The 20446-nt window shown below is 36.9% G+C and overlaps 1 protein-coding gene across 3 annotated transcripts in view; it reads left to right on the top strand.

Annotated features, from left to right (window-relative positions):
- The window catches only part of Rps6ka5 (ribosomal protein S6 kinase A5), a 169837-nt gene that overhangs the window by 99592 nt on the left and 49799 nt on the right, over window positions 1-20446 (top strand). For all 3 annotated transcript variants that reach the window (XM_085697840.2, XM_085697841.2, XM_085697842.1), the window contains 2 exons: window positions 6045-6160; window positions 9666-9773. In XM_085697840.2, the coding sequence (XP_085553966.1) occupies window positions 6045-6160; window positions 9666-9773 (224 nt within the window). The remainder of the gene's footprint in view (window positions 1-6044; window positions 6161-9665; window positions 9774-20446) is intronic.

Here is a 20446-nt window from a genome sequence, read left to right on the forward strand (position 1 = left end):
TTCACAGTTCTCATACTTATTTTATGTTTTCACAGCAAAGGCAAACAGTTACATGTAAAAGGAGCAGTGGGCTGTGTCCCGCCACCCAGCTCCCGGCTAGCTTTACCCAAAATAATTACATGGAAACTGTATTCATTAAACATTGCCTGGCCCATTATATCTAGCCTTTTCTTGGCTAACTCTCACATCTTAATTAACCCATTTCTAATAATCTGTATATCACTACAAGGTCGTGGCTTACCGGGAAGATTCTAACCTCTAACCTACGTCCATCTTGGGCCAGAGCTTCATGGCGTCTGTCTGACTCTGCTTCTTTCTCCCATCATTCTGTTCTGTCTACTCCGCCTATCTAAGCTGCTGTCCTATCAAAGGCCAAGGCAGTCTTTTTATTTGACCAATGAAAGTAACACATAGACAGAAGACCCACCTACATCAGTTACATATATGGAAACCCAGGACTTAGTAATGACCCTAGAATTAAAAATAGAGTAGTTAAAACCTACCCCACTAACACAGCTACAAATAAATGCCTGCCTCCTGAAAACTGGCCTTCCATGTTAAAGGTAACTAATAAACTATCTACAACTAAACTTAGGTACTAACCATTCAGGACTGGACAGTCCCTGTTTGCATGAACTACCATGATTTTGTATGAAGTACCTGGAAACTTTGCCAAGAACTTGTCCTATATTAACCACCCTTTTTCTTTGTTCAGGGAGCCACTGGTCTGACTTGCTCTTGGTTAGTGCTGTGTCTCCCATATAGCTCAAGCTGATGTTCCTAGAAAGCCTTCCCCTGTATTCCTCTGGATCTAGTCTTGTCCTATGTTTTCTGTAGCAAGGTTTCTTTTGGATCACCAGTGCCCAAAAATAACACAAAGACTTATTTTTGTTTCTCACTGCCTCTTGTAATTTAAATTAATGCTTCTATTAATCCACATTTTGCCATGTGGCTTTTTTTTAACCTCTCCCTTCTGTATGTCTGACTCCCACTGTGTCTTGTTGGTGTCTCTTGCTGCAATAAATTCTAACCATGAGTTCCTCCCTCTGTCCAGAAGTCCCACCTATTCTCTCCTGCCTAGCTATTAGCCTTTCAGTTCTTTATTAAACCAATCATGTGCCTTAGGCAGGTGAGGCAAAACATAGGTACATTTTAACGCAGTGTAAACAAATATTCCACAATGGCTTTCTGGATCTACAGTACAAGATACTGGTACATTCTTGCCTTTTGGATAAAATAAGAAACCGTGAATTTATTCAGCTAAAGCTAAATAACTGAATGTTTAATGAGGGCTAGGATAGCTGCATACTTTCAAACTACCTCTCCAAAAGTGATTGTTAATTATAAAGATGCAGTGTGTGCTCAGTTTCTCTTACGGTAGACAACTCAAAGAAAACTACCTTACTCAAATGATCAAAGAAAAATCATTGATAGTAGGATGAGTTGAAATAATGCACCAACTGAGAAGATACCACAAGAAAAGACTCTCCCAAAGATGCAGTTCTGAGTATGATGGTGTAAGGCCAGTTCACATTGTCACATGGCCTACAAATTGACACACATCTAACTTAAAATGCCAAGATTATGGAAGTCCAGGAAAGATTGAGGATTTGTTGCATATTTGAGAAAATACATTCCAAGTTGGATCTAGAAAATACTTGGGGAACAAATTAAGTAACAGATTCAGGATTGAGGGTTAGATGGTAATGATATATTTATGTAAATTTTTTATTCATAAGTGATTATGTTGTATGATGAAGCATCAGTTTAGTTGTTTGGTGACATAGTTGTCTTGCAAAAAGAGGTCTGTGTGCTATACTTACAAGTCTTCTGTGAGCTAATGGTTGATTTAAAGTACAAAACACAAGGTGTAGTTGTATTTTTATAAGTGCCAAACAACTATAAAGTCAACATTTTAGAGTATATTTTTTAAAATCACAATGAGTTTGAGGACAGCCTCAGCTGCCAGGTAAGACTTTCTCAAACAAAACAAAACAATCTTGACAGGGTGGACATCGGGGAGTTGAAGTCAGTTCATAATTTGAATCTTCCACAAAATCAGAAAATAGAAAAATAGCTAGGAATACTGATATAACAAACTATAAATATATACTTTCAGAGACAGAAATATAAGGTGATAACCATAGCAACATTTTAGATATGGAACATACAGTTGCCCCTCAGTATCCATGGGAGTAGGGAATTGGAGGACATAAACAAGAACCAGTAAATGCTTGTCTCCTTTACAAGTGGTTTGTAGTATTATATATAACTTGTATAAGTTCTCCTGAATATATTAAATCTTTACTAGATTGCTCATAATATCTTACACAATGTAAAGTGTTATATTGTGTTGCTTATGGAATAATAACAAAGACAAAAGTGTACAAGTTCAGTTCATACACAAACTTTCTCCCAAATAGCCATTACAGCAAAAAGAGAAAACTAATTCAAAGCAAATAGAAGAGAGGGAAATACTAAATATCAGAAAACAATCAAATAGAGAACATGCCAACAACAGAAAAATCAGTAAATGCAAAAAGTGCTCTTTGAAAAGAACAACAAATTGATAAGTCTTAAAAGAAGCATAAATCTGTAAAACCTGGAGTGATATTGAGGATATGACTTTTGAATTAAAATGAATCACAAGAGAATACTATGAACAACTAAATAACAACATACTATTAACTGGGTATTAAAATTACCTAAACACATAGCCGGGCATCGTGGCTATCCCAACACTTAAGTTGAGGCAGTAGGATTGTAAGGTTGAGGTTAGCCCAGACTATGTAATGACAACCTGTATTTTTAAAAAAAGAAAAATTGAGCGAAAAGAAAAGAATTCCTTGAATGATATGAAGTACTGAAATCGACTCAAGAAGAAACAGATTTTTGTTGTTGTTACTGGTGATGATCTCAGGGAAATAGAGGCATACTTGAAGAGAACTCAAGGCCCAAGTGTCTTCACTGGTGAATCTAACCAAACTTTTAAAGAAGAATTAATAACAAAATTTTCACAAATTGGTTCAAAAAATAGAAAACACTTCCCAACATGTCCTCTGAGGTCAGTATTATCTTGGTGTACAAACCAGACAAAAACATCATAAGAAAACCCAAACTAACATCTCTTATGAATAAAGTGCAAAATTCCTCAACAAAATTATACCAAACTGAATCCAGGAATAAGTAAGAAGGATTATATAGCATGGCCAAGTAGGATTAATCCTAGGAGTACAAGATTGTTTTAAAAACCTAGAATCAACATACTGAACCAGTAGAATAAAATATTATGTGATCTTCTAAATAAACACAGAGAAACCATTGACTAAAACTCAACACTCATTTGTGATGAAAAACATCCACTAAAACAGGCAAGAAAGTGAACTTTTCAACCAGTTAAAAGCATATATGAAAAACAAAACCCCACAATGAACTTAGTACTTAGTAACGAAGGACAAAATGCTTCAATCCTAAAATCAGGAACATGAACTGAATATCCATGTTTACAACTTTATTTAACACTGTAGGATGGGAAAGATCACAGAAGGTCTATAGAATGCAAAGTAGGAAGAAAACTTTTAAGATTACATGATCTTATAAAGCCCTAAGGAGTTCATTAAACACTATTAGAATTGATAATCAGGCTAAGCAAAATTGCTGGATATAAGAACAGCATACAACTAAGTTTTGATATTCTTGCAGTGAACATCTGGAAAGTAAATTAAGAAATAATTCCATTTCACTTAGACTAAAAAGAATAAAATATTTGGCAATATTGAAAGGATGAAAGTGACCTGAGTAAATGGAAAAATATAGCATCTTCATGAAATGTTAGGGGCGGCAATATTCCTAGATTGGATATCAGATTTAGTATACATTCCTTCTCAAAACTTCAGTCATACCTGTAGAATTAGCAAGGTCTTCTCAACATTCAGGTGAAAACTTAAAGGGGAGAACTGCAATAGTTTTGAAAAAAGAATAAAGATCGAAGACTCACTTCTTGATTTCAAGATGTATTGTAAGTCAGGTTCACACATATGCACCAACTATTTGAGAGGCAGGAAACGGGGTGCTTGAGCCCAAGAGTTGAAAGCCAGTCTGGTCGATAATGAGATTTTAATAAAAAAAAATTCTGCAATACTATTCTGATTGTAAAAATGTGACTTCAGTGTAGATATATAATTGATGTGGTCAAAAAATAGAACCAAGAGTCCAGAAATCATCACATTTACAATCAACTGGTTTTTCAGCAAGAGTGACAATGATGAACAGTTTTTCAACTAATGGCTTTGTAACAACTGCATAGCTATATGCTAAAATACGAAGTTCAGCCATGCCTCACAACATAAACAAAAGTTAACTCTAAACTAAATGGATCAAAGACTGAAGGTCAGACCTAAAACTGTAAAAGTCACAGACAAAAACATTGGCAAATTTTGAGGCATTGACTTCTATAATAATTTCTTACATATGGCATCAAAAGCACAAGCAACCAAAGGTAAATAAATTGGAATTTCTGGTACTAGGGGGAATTAAATTGAGTAGAGACTTCACAAGTCTGAATAAACAACAAAAAAAAAGATTGAATTTTGTATTTGAGGTGGGTGAATTCATGGTGTATTAATTGTATCTCAAAAAACAGTCAGTGAGAGTGAAAACTAATGTATACCTCACAGCAGAAGATGTAGAAACCATCATTGAGAAGACAACAAGAGAACATAATGGGGCAAGGAATATAAGCAAAGTTCATGATACAGAGAAAGATTTCAGAATGTATTGAGTGCTGCATACAGGCATTTGTGGTGGGTATAGTGCATTGACTATATTGGTCTTGATGCTTAAAAATGCAGTGTAGCAGAAAAGAGAGTACAACCAGCATTAGGAATACAGCAAGATAATTATATGGGTAAAAAGCCTTTAGTACTGTGGTGATAACATGAGGAAGAGGTTGGCTCTGCTGAAGTTGGCCATAGAAGATGAAGTGATTGAATCGCACATTTGAGACTGTGGGAATTTGACCATTCATATATAAGTGTATATTTCTGAGCTGTGACTATGTAAATTTAGATGTATGTCAATACTTAAAACAAAAAATCCATTGTTCATTTATAGGAATGTTGTTTTTTTATGCCTTTTAAATAATTAGCATTGTGTTCAGATAAATTAAAAACCCTTGGCAAAATACAGAAGCCTAAGAAAGGAAATGTTCTTTGTGGATAGTCTTCAATGAAACTAGAGTTTAATTTTTTGAAAAAGTTATTGTCTGTACAGTTTTAAACACTTTATGATTTTAATCTTTTATTATCTAAATTCATCCATATTCAGGTCTTCAAGTAATATCTTAATACAAATGTTTAGTGTTTCCTTCCCCCCAAATAGACAGTCCCCCTTTTTATTCAGCCTTTTTGACTTCTCTTTCATTACATCACTTGTGATAATGGGGCAAATTGAAGAAAAATAGGATCTTTGGGTTTTGAATACTTTCTTCAGCCATGTTGTACTGCTTTTCCTCCATATTTTTTTATTCTATGCTTTATGGAGCCATAAGAATGCTTCATGCTGCCTAGCAATATATTCTTTTAAAGTGTGCCCAGACAATTCTGGAATATAGAGAATCCATTTATAGCTCTTAGCAATTGACAACCATTGCATATAGTAAGATAGGATTTTGTGTGTGTTTTGTTTGGGGTTTGTGTGGGATTTGGGGGACGGGGGTTGGTCAACATGTGACTGATGTTTGATATTCTACGGTAAGTTACACACTGGTGGCAGAGGTCTTTGGAAAAGTATTCTTAAGCTTGTGTGAATTTTGTGTCATAGTTTTAATGGTGATACTCTTTGCACATCAATTTGATTGGTTTGGGGGTGATCATTGTATTAGGAAATTGTATGAAAATATGAAACTAATAATGCTTTCTATGAAGCTGTCATTTCTGAGAGTTATACAAAAATAAATTCATGGTTAACCCAGAGTGATTAAAAGGAGTTATTTCCTTTCATTTATGAATGCAAGTCAAAGAAAGAAAAATATATTTCATTTTTAGATTATATAAATGGTGGAGAACTTTTTACTCATCTTTCTCAAAGAGAGCGTTTTACAGAGCACGAAGTACAGATCTATGTTGGAGAAATCGTGCTTGCCCTGGAACACCTGCACAAGGTAAGGTGCTTCGTTTTTGGAGTTTCCTTTTGTTTGAACAGTCTGTTAACTGAGGTGTTGAGGGAGCTAAGCAAGCTGATATTTTCACAGGTTGTCTTGGGATTGTAAATGTTACTGTGTTCTCATTTTCATAGCTTTTGTCTGAAAATGTTTGTGTTTTGCTGGACCTGGTGCAGCATGCCTATAATCCCAGCTCTTGGGAGGCTGAGGCAGGAAGATCATGAATTGAAGGCCAAACTGAGTTACACAGTGAGGTCGGGCCCTAACTCAATAAATGAAAAGAAAATACATTCTTGTCTGTTGTGTTTTGAAGCACCGAACGAACAAAAAGAACCTGAGCTTTTTTTCTCTTTGATGGTCTTCATGAAGAAACCCCTGTACTTTGCTTATTATAAAATATGAGAATAAAAGCTTTTGGTTGTTAAAATGAAGCCCTAAGTTGTAAAATGTGTTTTCTTAGTTGTGACTTGCTCCATGGTATAATCCATCCATCTGTCCTCAGACTTCCTGATTTTGCTATTGGTTAAGGGTTATTTCCCTCCCTCCTGTGTTAACTTTCTTCTGCACCTACCCTGCTCTGTTCCTGCTCATTGCCTCCAAGTGTCATGAGCTCATATACTGAAACCTTTACCTAAACATTATATCTGTGATCTTGTTGCAATTCTGTACAAATCAGTTTAAACTTATATTACTACAGATATCCTCAATCTTGATTCACGAAATTTTGATGTAACTTATTTAAGTTATTGGAGAAGCAGACGGTTTCTGTGTTGAGTCTCAGTGTGTAACTTTCTTCAGAAGTTAGAAAATGCTAAAGTAATTTATCTCAAAGGTATGCAAGTTCATAAAGGAACATAAGTGATTTGAGTCACTAAATTCCAAAAATTCAGATATGAAGCCACTCTTTGTCATGTTTGTCAGCCCTCCCTTTGCTTATTATAAACAGATTAAAGTATACAACACAGAAAAAAAGAGGTGAGAATTGAAGGAAAATGGCAAGGAAGGCATCTTTAAGGGGCAGGGAGTTTTGCTAATAAATTGAGTCAAAGATATAGATGGTAGTTTAGAAAGATTGAGAAAAAATTCTGGAAGATACAAGAAAATAAGGCAGGTCTAGCCCAGGACAGAGACAAGTCCTAACAGAAGCACCTGTATTGACAGGTGGGGGGTGACATTAGAATCTTTAGAAAATACCAGCACCTGGGAGCTGTAGGGGTCAGGTTGTGATTAGTGAGCAGCCTGATTTTACATAGTGAGATCTGTCACAAGCGAAGAGTGAATGAAGATGTCTGAGAAGCAGGAAGAGAAGAGGACGGGCAGTGGGAGGGAGAGCGGGAACAGTAAACGGCCATTTGTGCTGCTTTCGATAGAATCTTCAGTGTGGTGACAGGATTCATGCCTGTGCTTACTTTTGTGTGTTAAGATTTCGCTTAAACGTCTTTATATCAAAGTATTACTATTCAGAATAAGCTACAAGACCTTTGAAACATAATTAGATATAATGTTTTAAAATATAAAAATGACAGTAAAATTCACTATAAACTCTAAAAGCAAAACACAAAGCCAAATGGGTAAGCTAGAAAACACAGTCTATAATTTACATAATAATTTAATTCTGCTCATTTTGTTCTACCAGGTTGACCTTAGATTCACAGAGATCTGCCTGCCTCTGCCTCCTTAGTGCTGGGGATTAAAGGTGTGCACCACCACCACCCAGCACTGGTACTAATTCTTATAAGAAGAGATAAAAGTACAGATTTATTTGGAAGTGATGAAGTAAATTGGATAGTAAACAATTTGTCTCTAAAAATCTTTTCCAAGGAGGTTGTTTAGATGCAGAGTGCTGCTGATTGTTAGGTAAATATAATGCTTCAAATCAGATGTCTTCGGTACATGCTCTTAAGTGTTTTCCTTATATATTTCTTGAAACCCACTGAAACTTTCATAGGAAAATTGCCTACTGTTTGTTTTGGTTTTGAGGGGGGTATAATTTTTGTCTTGAGAAATTACTAGAAATCTGCTTTTTGCTATATTGGATGTTGAAGAAAACATTTTTTTAAGTATCAAAACACTTAATCCATGCTGATATAACTGAAAATATTGACGTGGTCAGACACTTCTTAGATTTATAGTGTATAGTTGACATGTTTTACTATACTACTTACATGAAAACAAAATAGAGAGGCATACAGTCTTGAACGATGTAAGAGTTCTCTCAGTGATGGGCTGTATTTGACAGTGATCCCATAAGATTGCAATGGAAATAAAAAATAAAAATTCCTGTCACTGGTGGTTATGTAGCTGTCAAAATGCTGTACTTGACTTCGTACCTGCTCATGTGTTGCTGGTGTAAATAAGCCAGCTGAGCTACTACTCATGTAGTAATGGACCACATATTATTATGTATGGCCTATAAAAACCTGATAATGGTCAAAAGCCAAACATTCTTCTGGTTTATATATTTAATATATTTCAATCATCATTTTAGAGAGTTTCCTATAAAACACTCTACTCTGTTTCAATGGCAGCAGCTTCATATGTCTCATGTTTGGTCATTTTTACTTGGTTTGCCCACTTGCTGTTTGTTCACTGTGGCCTCAGGAGGAGTAGGATACACATATTTTTCACTGTGCCACTTGATGTACACTCCATGATGTTTGTACAATCAAAATAATCTAACAGCTTACTTCCAAAACATACCTTATTGTAAAACAATGCATGACATATGTTATTTAATGATTTGCTTTGCTAAATTAGAACTAAACATCAAAATTGACCTGTGCTCTCTAACCTTTATGTTTAAGAACTTGGTATTTAAAAAGCTTTTATTAATTGCCTGTCTGACATATTGTGTCATACAGGATACTAGATAAGCGCATAAAATCTAAAATGGCGGACAGTGTAAATATATTAAAGCAAATGGTAAATACCTAGAAAACATTAGTAATTTGCAGATAAATACATAGTTTTAAAACAGAAATGCTCAACATAGGAAATGATGGCTTTTTAGGAAGATTTGCGGAAGCCATTACAGAGTTGTGGGCAAAAACTGGCCAAGAAGGACCATGAAGATAATTTGGAATTAGTGTTCATTAAGGAGAATAGAGACAGCCAGGCAGTGGTGGCGCATGCCTTTAATCCCAGCACTCGGGAGGCAGAGGCAGGCAGATCTCTGTGAGTTCGAGGCCAGCCTGGTCTACAAGAACTAGTTCCAGGACAGGCTCCAAAGCTACAGAGAAACCTGTTTCAAAAAACCAAAAGAAAAAAAAAAGGAAAGAGTCAATAGTCAGCAGGGAGACCCCAAAGAAGCTGGTTCCAGGGATAGACCCTTGTTACACAGAACTAAGATACATTTAGAGAGCTTTGGGAAAGCTAGCACTTGAGCCCCAAGAGTTTCTAAGAGCCTCAGAATCCTGAAGAGGAACCTCCTCAAAGGTAGATAAATGCTGTTTTAATTGATTTGGAAATTGTCTTAAAATTATTTTGTTTTGTTTTGTTTTTACAGTTGGGGATTATATACCGTGACATTAAGCTTGAAAATATTCTACTTGATTCTAACGGCCATGTGGTGCTGACAGATTTTGGTCTGAGTAAGGAGTTTGTGGCTGATGAAGTGAGTATTATATTTTAATTTGAAGTTAATAATAACAGAATGAAAACAAGGATGAAAAGTTATTTGCCAGTAAACATTTAATAGAACAGTAGTAGTGCGTGGGTTATATAAGTCTGTGCAGATTTGTTCAAAGTAATAATTGATATGAATGGACTGTTGAGATTTTTATTTTAATATTACCATGGAACCATCCTATTAAAATTACAGTAAATCTCTCAGTATATCAGACTTCTCCACTTTGACATTGTATACTTCTCCATAAAATGTGTCAGGTACAACTAATATATAAAATAACCCTTTTTACTCCTTAGGAGAATGGCTTAAGTGATGAACAAAAAGAATCCAAAGTGAAATATATTTAGTTTACGTTATAATTACTAATTAAGACTCTCAGAGTTCACTGGGAAGGGTGACAGTACCTACCAGATCTAACGCTTTATAATCTTGCTGGGCTTTGCTCAGAATGAACTAAGACATAGTTATGCTGACTGTAGATATGGACAAAAGGCCCCACAGTTACAGGGATTGTTTAATATCATAGGTGCCTCCAATTGCATTTGAAGCTATATGTCTACTAATTATAATCAAGTGTTATTTTTATGTAGGAGTTATGATAAAGTTGTATTTTCAAGTACTGATTATTCAAAAGAACTATTAGTTTGGGAGCCAATTTTGTTTCTGTCCAGAAAATTATTGATATAGAACATAGAGTTACAGTAAGAGTTTTGTAGCTGGCCAGTGGTGGTGCACGTTTTTAATCCCAGCACTCGGGAGGCAGAGGTAGGCTGATCTCTGTGAGTTTGAGACCAGTCTGGTCTACAAAGCAAGTTGCAGGACAGACAGAGAAAACCTGTCTTGAAAAGCAAAAACAACAACAAAAAAAGAGTTTTGTAATATAAGACTTTACTGAATAAAACACATCAGTATTGTGTTCCAGATTAAGTATAGGTCGAGCAACCCTAAACAAAAATTTTGAGTGCCAACATAATATTACAAATGGAAAGTGCCGTACTTGCCATCCTGTGATGTGCCACAGTCAAAATACGGACACACAACATAGTTTATCAGTGTCTCTGAGGAACAAGAGACTGTCAGTTGTGATACTTCTTTTGCATGAACACACAGATCCCCAGTACAGACCCCTGACCCACAGAAGTAAGATCAGACAGATGGCAGCTTCCTCCACAAGAAGAGGTTCTCAGTGATCCACTCTCCATGTGCAGCCAATGCCTGTGTACATTGCCCACTTTATTTTATTTTAATTTTGACTTATTCTCTGTTGTGTGGTGTAAAGATATATTGGAAATCCCAGAGGAGCTGCAGATCCTCATGTGGTAACACTGATAAGAAAAGGGGGAAGCATTTATATTTATTTCTTAGCACAGAAATGCAGGCTACTGGAGAGTTGCACAGCAGTGCTCTTGTGAATGGCTCACTGAAGAGTATTGTGTAGGAATGACCATTGTATCACACTTAAGGAAACAGAAGGAGGAACTGTTATGATTTTTTTCTTTGTCTTTCTTTTTGTGTGTGTGTAGGGGTAGGTTTTTGTTTGTTTGTTTGTAGCTTTGGAGCCTGCCCTGGAACTAGCTCTTGTAGACCAAGCTAGCCTCAGACTCACATAGATCCACCTGCCTCTGCCTCCTGAGTGCTGGGATTAAAGGCATGTACCATCACCTTCCAGCTGTAACTATTAAGATTTAAAGTAATAAATAGAAGTTAACAGAAAATAGAAAAATGGTCCAGCAAAGTGCCTTATGAATAAAGGTACCAGCTACCAGGCCTGACCACCTGAGTTTGATTGCCAGGACTCACATAGTGAAAGGAGGGAATCAATTTCTTAAAGTTGTCCTCTGACTCATTGCACACCCACATTCATGTGTGCATATGTACACACACACACACAAGATAAATAAAAATATAAAAAATACTGAATGAGTATCTCTGCTCCTGTCACAGTGAACTCAAGACACTTCATGGTGTGATGATCAAGCAAACAACATTGTATTGTAATGAACTAAAATTGAAAATAAGTCTGGACATTCAATGAAGTCTGAACTTGTCAAAAGACAGAGTTTCAGAGTTTTAAGTTTTAAAAGATTCATAGCCCTGCCTGGTGACTCAGGTTTATAAACCCATCTCCTTGGGAGGCTGAAGCAGAAAGATCTTAGGTTCAAGGCCTGCCTGAACAACAAAGTGACTTCAAGAGCAAACCAGGCAACTTATTGTTGGGCCTTGTTTCAAAGTAAATGCTAAAAGGAGTTAAAGATACCGCTCTGTAATAAGAGTGTCTGTTTAATGTGTGCAAGGACCTATGATTGATCCATAGTATGATGGACAGATGGATGGTATATGATAGGTAGGTAGGTAGGTAGGTAGGTAGGTAGGTAGGTAGGTAATAAAATAGCTGCTTATCATAAAGCAGCAGAAAAAAATCTATTCCATATTTCTCAAGATCATCACTGAGGAAAAGCTGATACTTGAATAAGTCTATAATACTGATGAAATGTAACCCTTTAACATTATTGCCCAGAAAATCACTGTCCAGACAGCCAATGATACAGCTTCCAATGGAATTAAAATTGCCCCACACAGAATCAATCTAGGATAGTGGTATATTGCACAGGTTGTAAGCTTCTAGTAGGAGAAGGTTATGTATTTGCTGTTTTAGGGGATAAATTTCTTGCCAGGCCGTTACTGCATTAGCAAGAAAGCTGAATCACCAGAGACCTCTTTTTGGATTCTTGGGTTCACTTTTTCCCCCTGCAGCTAATGCGTATTTTAGGATAGCTGTACTGGATGGAAACTTCATGGCTTTGATTCCTTGACAGCTGTTCTGTTCATCCTCCAACTGACGTTTTTATCTAAAACAACGCTATGGCACATACTTTTCCCCAAAGTAGCTTTTTTTTAAATTCAGCTATATGAGCAGAGAAAAATCCTAGATCAATGAAGAGTAAATTTGGAAAATGCTTGCTTGAACAGCATGCTAGCATGGCAAACAGAGGCATAGGCGTGGATCAACTGTCGATGGTATATCTTCTCACCAAATCTTAAGTAAAATAGTGTCTTGTAACAGTTGAACCTCCTAGCAGCCAACCCAAGAGTTTTGGACAAGCCATTGTGCTGCTTAGTTCACAGCATGGTTTTTTTATGCATTACGGGAATGCCATAATGTACTAAATACATACTTGTAAATAAGTATAAGAGAATAACTTCGTAGTGGTTGTATATAAACTTAGAACCTGGAGTGGATGGAGGTGATGTCAAACAACCACAGGTTGTCCACATGGTGGATGAAGGAGTGCTAATTCTGGCTTTCTAGTGGGCTCATGAGTATAAACTTCACTTCCTACACAAAATTATTTAAAATATCTCTGAGAATTATACTTAAACTCTCTCTGTAATGCCATTACATTCAAGCACATGCACACATACAGACATGTTCTATATAAACCTAAATAAATTCCCCAATTAAAATTGTGTCATCCTCAAGATATCATTTTTATATATTCTAGTATTCCTAGAATCCAGGTTTAAAAAAAAATCTGAAATCCCAAACACTTCCGGTCTCAAGCATTTTAGCTAAGGAATAATCTGTCTATATGTCTGATTGCTTTTTGGAATATTTCCAAAACCAGTACTGAGTGTGTAAGTTTTTGTTACGTAGAGTTCAAAACACTATGACCAAATATAACTTGGAGAGAAAAGGGGTTTATTTTATCTTTTTTATTTATTTATTTATTTATTTTGTATGCAATATTCTGCTTGTGTGTATGCCTGCAGGCCAGAAGAGGGCACCAGACCTCATTATAGATGGTTGTGAGCCACCATGTGGTTGCTGGGAATTGAACTCAGGACCTTTGGAAGAGCAGGCAATGCCCTTAACCTCTGAGCCATCTCTCCAGCCCCGGGTTTATTTTATCTTAACAGCTCTCAGATCATACCTCATCATTGAAGGAAGTCAGGGCAGGAGCGTGGAGACAGCAACTTGAGCAGAAGCCATAAGGGTACTGTTTACTGACTTGCTCCTCATGGTTTGCTCCATCTACTTTCTTTTACAGCATATGCCTATGGTATCCCACTTCCATGGGCTGGCCCTCCCACATTAATCATTAATCATACTGTACAGATTTCCTGCAGGCAGTTTGATACCACTGCAAACTGTTCTGTTTGAGTTAGCATTTCTTTTTTTTTTCCCCCATTTATTTATTTATAAAAATTTCCACTTCCTCCCCTCCGCCTCTCCCTCCTAAGAGCTCCTCCTGCTCCCCCCACTCCCTCTCCTCCTCCTCTCCAGTCCTAAGAGCAGTCAGGGTTTCCTGCCTGTGGGGAAGTCCAAGTTCCTCCCCTCTCCCTCCAGGTCTAGGAAGGTGAGCATCCAAACAGACTAGGATCCCAAAAAGCCAGTACATGGAGAAGAAATTATCAATGGCTTTTCAGTCAGCCCCCATGTCAGCCACATTCAGAGACTCCGGTTTGATCACATGCTCGTTCAGTCCCAGTCCAGCTGGCCTTGGTGAATTCTCATTAAATCAGTCCCCTTGTATCAGTGGGTGAACGCACCCCTCGCGGTCCTGACTTCCTTGTTCATGTTCTCCCTCCTTCTGCTCCTCATTTGGATCTTGGGGGCTCAGTCCAATGCTCCAATGTGGGTCTCCGTCTGTATCTCCATCCATCGTTGGATGAAGGTTCCCTCTGATCCTGACTTCCTTGCTCACGTTCTCTCTCCTTCTGCTTCTCATTTGGACCTGCTTATTTTGCTCTTATTCTCTGTCCGTAAGTCTGCATACTGCCGCTACTTACACGCAAGTCAGCACTTCTGAGTCTACTCCAGTTTGTCTGACACCTCCCTACCATTTGGCTGAAGCTGTCTAGCCAGTGCCACTCTACTTTCAGTATGTTCCCTTCCTTTTCTTCCTTATTTGCCCAATAGTGTTGAACAATAAATTATCTTTTACTTTGGAGCTGGGATTCCACCAGTTCCCGACTTACTCTCACTCTCTTTTGCAGGCTCTTCTTCCACTACCTGAGGCTTCTCCACAGCTCAGTCTCTGGTCTTGTTAGCCTGTCCTCTCTCCTATATCATACATGTTCAAAAATGTACCTCTCACTCACGTCTCTCTTCTGGGCTCAAACCCTAAATATGCCTGTAATGTTGTGTTTATTTGACCCCTCCAAGGCTTCTCAAACTCCACATAAACAAAATTGAAGACCATCTCTCACCCAGGTTTGCTTTTGTTTCAGTATCTGTAAATTGATCTAGAAAATGTACTTTAATTTTTTTAAATTTATTTTTTTAAAACAATCTTTCTTCATTTTACATACCAATCCCAGTTCCCACTCCCTTCCCTCCTCCCGCTTCCCCCACCTTCCCCCATCCCACTTCCATCCACTCCTCAGACAGCATAAGGCTTCCCATGGGGAGTCAACAAAGTATAGCACATCACTTTGAGATAGGACCAAGGCCCTCCCCACTATATAGAGGCTGAGCAAGGTATCCCTCTAAAGAGAATAGGCTCCAAAATGTTCAAGCACTAAGGATAAATCCTGGTCCCACTGTCAGTGGCCCCACAGACTACCACAGCCATACAACTGTCACCTATATTCTAATTTAATTTTTAGCAACTTACTTTTTATGTATATTTGATATGTTCTGGTCATAGCATAATTGTCTCTTTATTTTCAAATTATATCAAGTACCTCCTATATGCTAAAAATTAAAATGAACCCTAGAAACAGAATGGTGTTCATAACAAATCGTGAACATATATTTAAATATTTGTATGATTATTTCTAGATGATATTGCTAATCTGAATTATATACAAAATCAATTTTATTTTACTAACTTTAAATATATTCTATGATAATACTTTGTACAATTTGATACTTTTATTGGTATGTTCTTTTTCTCAGCTATAAAATCGGTAAATCCTTTGAGATTTCAAAAGCAAAACAAAGTCCCTGCAGATAAGGATGTGTCTTCCACAAAGTAGCTTTGATAGTTAAGAAATGTTTGTTGGGCTGAGCGGTGGTGGCACATTCCTTTAATCTCAGCACTCAGGAGACAGGAGGCAGGAAACAACAACAACAAAAATGTTTGTTGAGGGCTGGAGAGGTGAGCCAGGAATTTTTTCTCCTCTTCCAGAAGATCTGATTTCTCTCTGCAGCACCCACATGGTAGCTCACAAGTGTCCATATCTCCAGCCCCGGGGATCCAATGGCCTCTTCTGGCTTCCATGGGCACCAAGAACCACACAGGGTGTATACGTACAAACAGGCAAAGCATCCATACATATGAAATTAAAAACCAGTAAATCTCTTTAAAAAAAGAAATGTTTGTTGAGTCAAGCAGTCTGCTATGTATTGCATATCTAATTGTAATGTGGAATAAGAAAAAATAAAAATAGTGTAAAATGAAGATAATGAATTACTTTGACAGAATTTTCTTTTTTATTTATAAACAGTAAAGTAATGTTGAAAATATGTTCATGTGTTGTTCCTCTCTATATAAATATTGTGTTTAAATTTTTTTCATAACAATCAAGAATTCCAAGGTAGACAAAATTATATGCTTTAATCAAGAAAATAAGTCTTCAGCACTTAAAAGTGAGATAGCTAAGTTACAGCTCACATTGCTGTGGTATATATACTTAAAAGGAAAAGATCCACAGAGCATGACTTTTAAAAATAATGAACATTTGAACCTTTGATAAGTTTAGATGCAATGATTTATTCTATTGTGTTAAAGATGGGATCTTTTTAGCAATATGATGTTTGAAAAGCCACTTAGTTATTAACTCTTCTGAATCCTAATTTTTTTATCTCTAACATAATAGTTATTTTAGCTATTTATAGGATTGCCATACCAATATAATAAGCTTTCTCATGCAGGTATATTTTGAAATATAAGGCATTGTATATATTAATTTCATTTTGTGGGGTGTAGTATTCAAATTTCAGATTATTAGCAAGGTTAAAGTATACACAAGAATCTTGTTATTCTTCCTTTATTTTCTTATTCGTAAGAAAATTACATCTTTCTCTAATAAGTGCTTACTTAAGAATACATTTTCTGGGTTTGGCTATTATAATGTATGTATCTCAAGATAGCTAGGATGCATTAGTCACTTCTCTATTGCTGTGATCAAACACCCTTACTGAAAGCAAATTATGAAAAAAAATGGTTTATTTTGACATACAGTTCCTAAAGGGTGAGTCTATCATGGTAAGAGGCATAGTAGCAGCAGACATGGCAGCTGGGGCAGGAAGCTGAGAGTTCAAATCCTTAACTGAAAGCATGAAGCAGGGAAAGCAAACTTGAAGTAGGGCTAGGTTTTAAGTAGCTCAAAGCTTGCGCCCGGTGATATACTTCTGCCAACAAGGTCCTTCTTACTAACCCTCCCTCAAACAGCATCACCAAATGGGGACAAAATGTTAAAAAACCAGAGCCTGTGGGAGACATTCTTATTCAAACCACCATACTGTATAAGAGTCGCGATTGATGCAAACATTTTTGCATTAAGAATCATACAATACCTCTTTGGTAGTTTGTGATTACCTCCATCTATCTCCTGTCTTGATTGGTTTGTAGTGGCATGTATTTATGATTGGTTTCGTTTGCATACGTTCCTGGAAAGCCTACTGGGGTTCTCTTAATTACTCCCGTCATTCATTTGTCAAAATAAGTGACTGTGGATAATTACTCTTTAGGTAAGCATTTGGCTGGAGGTGCTGGAAAAGGAAAAGGATTAAAATCCAAAGAATTCATCTGTGGTCTCAATTTGTCCTTATCTTAAAAAACATTAAAATTAGGCCAGCAAGATAGTTCAGTAAGTAAAGGCACTTGCTACAAAGCCTGAGCACTTGAGTTTGGTTTGTGGAATTACCTATCGTAGACGGAGAGAGCTGACTCAGCAGAGTTATCCTCTGACCTCCACACACATATACACACACAAACAGAACAAAAATAGAAAAAAGATATTATACAATATTTTAGTGTTAATAATATTTAACTATAGTCATTTTGAAGTTTCTCTTTCTAGACATCAGAGCAGATTTTGGGGACTCCTTTAGAGGCAGGGACAAGATGACAGTTCTTTTCTTCTCTCTCTCTCAAGACAAGGTTTTTCTGTGTAACATCCCTCACTAACTGTCCTGGAACTAGTTCTTATGGCAGACATAAGAAAAAGACATAAAACTGGTTCTGAAGCTTACTAAGGATATTGTTTCTGTCTTTTCTTTCCTTTTTCTTTAAGTCCAGTTCAATATAAACAACACAACAGCAAGCAGGGAAAACTTTTGAATTAGCACTTTCCTAGAAACGTCTAAGTATTGAATATTCCATTTGTTTAGATCATGTTAATTTTTTTAATTAAAAAATATTTAACTGTCAGTTTTATCTATTTTCTTTCCTATTTTGGTTTTTATTCTGATGAATAGCTATTAGAGGTCAAGCAGGCGTCCATGAGAGTAGGCTGGCCACTGCCTTGGGATGACAGAAAGCAGTCCCATGATGTGTCCACTAGAGAGCCACTGGTCACAGCAGGAATGAATGAGGTGCATCTATCAGTGTAGAATTGTCTCTTTTATTTTCTGAGGAGCAAAAGAAAATTATTTAAAGCTATGTTGAGCGTCAAGGACTTACTACGGCAATGGTGCTCAACCTTCCCAATGCTGTGACCCTTTAATACAGTTTCTCAATTGTGGTGACCCCAATCATAAAATTATTTTCATTGCTACTTCATAACTAAATTTGCTATTGTTATTAATCATAATGTAAATTTTTTTGAAGCTAGAGGTTTACCAAAGAGTTGAGACCCACGAGTTGAAAACTGCTGCACTAGGGGACTTTAGGAGAATTTGCCCTTTGGATAATAAGATTGAAAATAGATTATTACTATTTGTATTTTGTAAATTTCTTTGATTTAAAACATTGTTTTTATTAAATTTTGGCAGTTTTACTGTTTATATCATAGTTTTTCCCTTCCCACAACTCCACACAGATCCTTCCTTATCTCCCAACCCATCTAACTTCATGTTTTCTCTCTTTTTCTTTATCCTTTTTTCTCCCCAACTCTTAAACTTATGGAGTCCAGTTGGTGTTGGCTAACTGGTTCCAGGTATGGGACCTGCTCTGATAATATACCAGCTGTCACACCATTAAAGGCAATATATATTTTTTTCAGCATCAGTTAATTGAGTAGCTCCTTAATAGAGAAAGACCTTGTGCCCTTCTCCCTCCTCCATGCTAGGATTCTGTCTGGCTTGAGCTTTTGCAGATCTTATGCATACTGTCACAGTAGAGTTCAAATGTGCATCTGCTCTGTCGTGTATGAAAAAAAAGCAGTTTCTTTGGAATGATCCACTCTTACCCCTCTGGATTTTTTTTTTGTTTGTTTGTTTTGGTCAGGACATGAGGAGGGGAGGTTGACTGGCCTGGGTCTTACATACCAGGCTAGCCTTGAATTCATAAGCGATCTGCCTGCATCTGCCTCCTGAAAACTAAAATTAAAGATGTATACCACCATGCTCCTGACTTTCTTACATTCTTTCTGCCCCACCCTCCACATAGAGCCTTGAGGGGAAGAGTGTGGTATAGACACACCATTACAGTCAAGCACTCCAAAGGCTCTTATTCTTTGCATGTTGACGAGTTGTGGGTTCATGTGTGAATTGACATCTACTGTATGAAGTTTCTGTAATGAGGGTTGAATGAGGAATTCATTGATGGGTGTAGTATCAAGTCATTAGGAGTCATTTTGTTGCTTTGTCCATTTAGCAGAATAATAGTAGTATGTTTCTTTTTACATTGTGTGTGTGTGTGTGTGTGTGTGTGTGTGTGTGTGTATGCATGCCCATGGCTTGATATGCATATGAAAGTCAGAGAGCAAAATAATGTAACACCATATGAACTCATAAAAACTCACATTTTTAGTTCTGAACGCTTCCATTTTTTCTGCATATTCAGGACATACTGAATCAGTGCCTGCCATGTTCAGCCAAGATGTGGAGATCTGATAGTGAGCCAAAGAGACAAAGGTTTCTCCTCTAAACTGGCCAGCAGACAATAACACGTGTGTAGTCAAATGTGTATGTAGTATATACATAATTTGATAATTTCCAATTTTGTATATAAGTGATGTTTTTCAAATCTTGAACACAGATGAGAACATCAACAGAGTAAGTAAAGATAGAAAAGAGTAAAAGATAAATCTGACTCTCAGTTATTTCAATACTAAGAGAATAAGACAAAGGAGAGGGAACAACAAAAGAGCATGGAAAAAAAACTGGGAAGAAAAGAGACAGTTCTTTAGAGCCAAGGAAGAAACTGTCTCAGTCCAGAAATGATTAGCTGTCCGTTGTATTAAAGCCAAGTGAGGTGAGTGCTGAAGGTTGAACACTAGCTCAGTCAAACTCTTAGTTAGGAGAGAACAGGAATAGACTTACAATCACACAAGTGCACAACTCAGGTACTTATGAAGAAGAAAGTTGGGATGGGTAGAGAGCACAGCAGAGGATGAGGTAGATTTGAGAGAGACTGGGGTGCCATATTTTAAGATGGGAGAAATTAGCTGGGTGTGGAGGGTACAGTCCAGGAGAATCATTTGTTCCTGGCCAGCCTGAGCTATATAGTGAGTTTAAAGGCAGCCTTGGCTACAGAATGAGATCC

Source organism: Myodes glareolus, chromosome 11 (genome assembly GCF_982192425.1).
Source record: "Myodes glareolus chromosome 11, mMyoGla1.1, whole genome shotgun sequence".
Lineage (NCBI taxonomy): Eukaryota > Metazoa > Chordata > Mammalia > Rodentia > Cricetidae > Myodes > Myodes glareolus.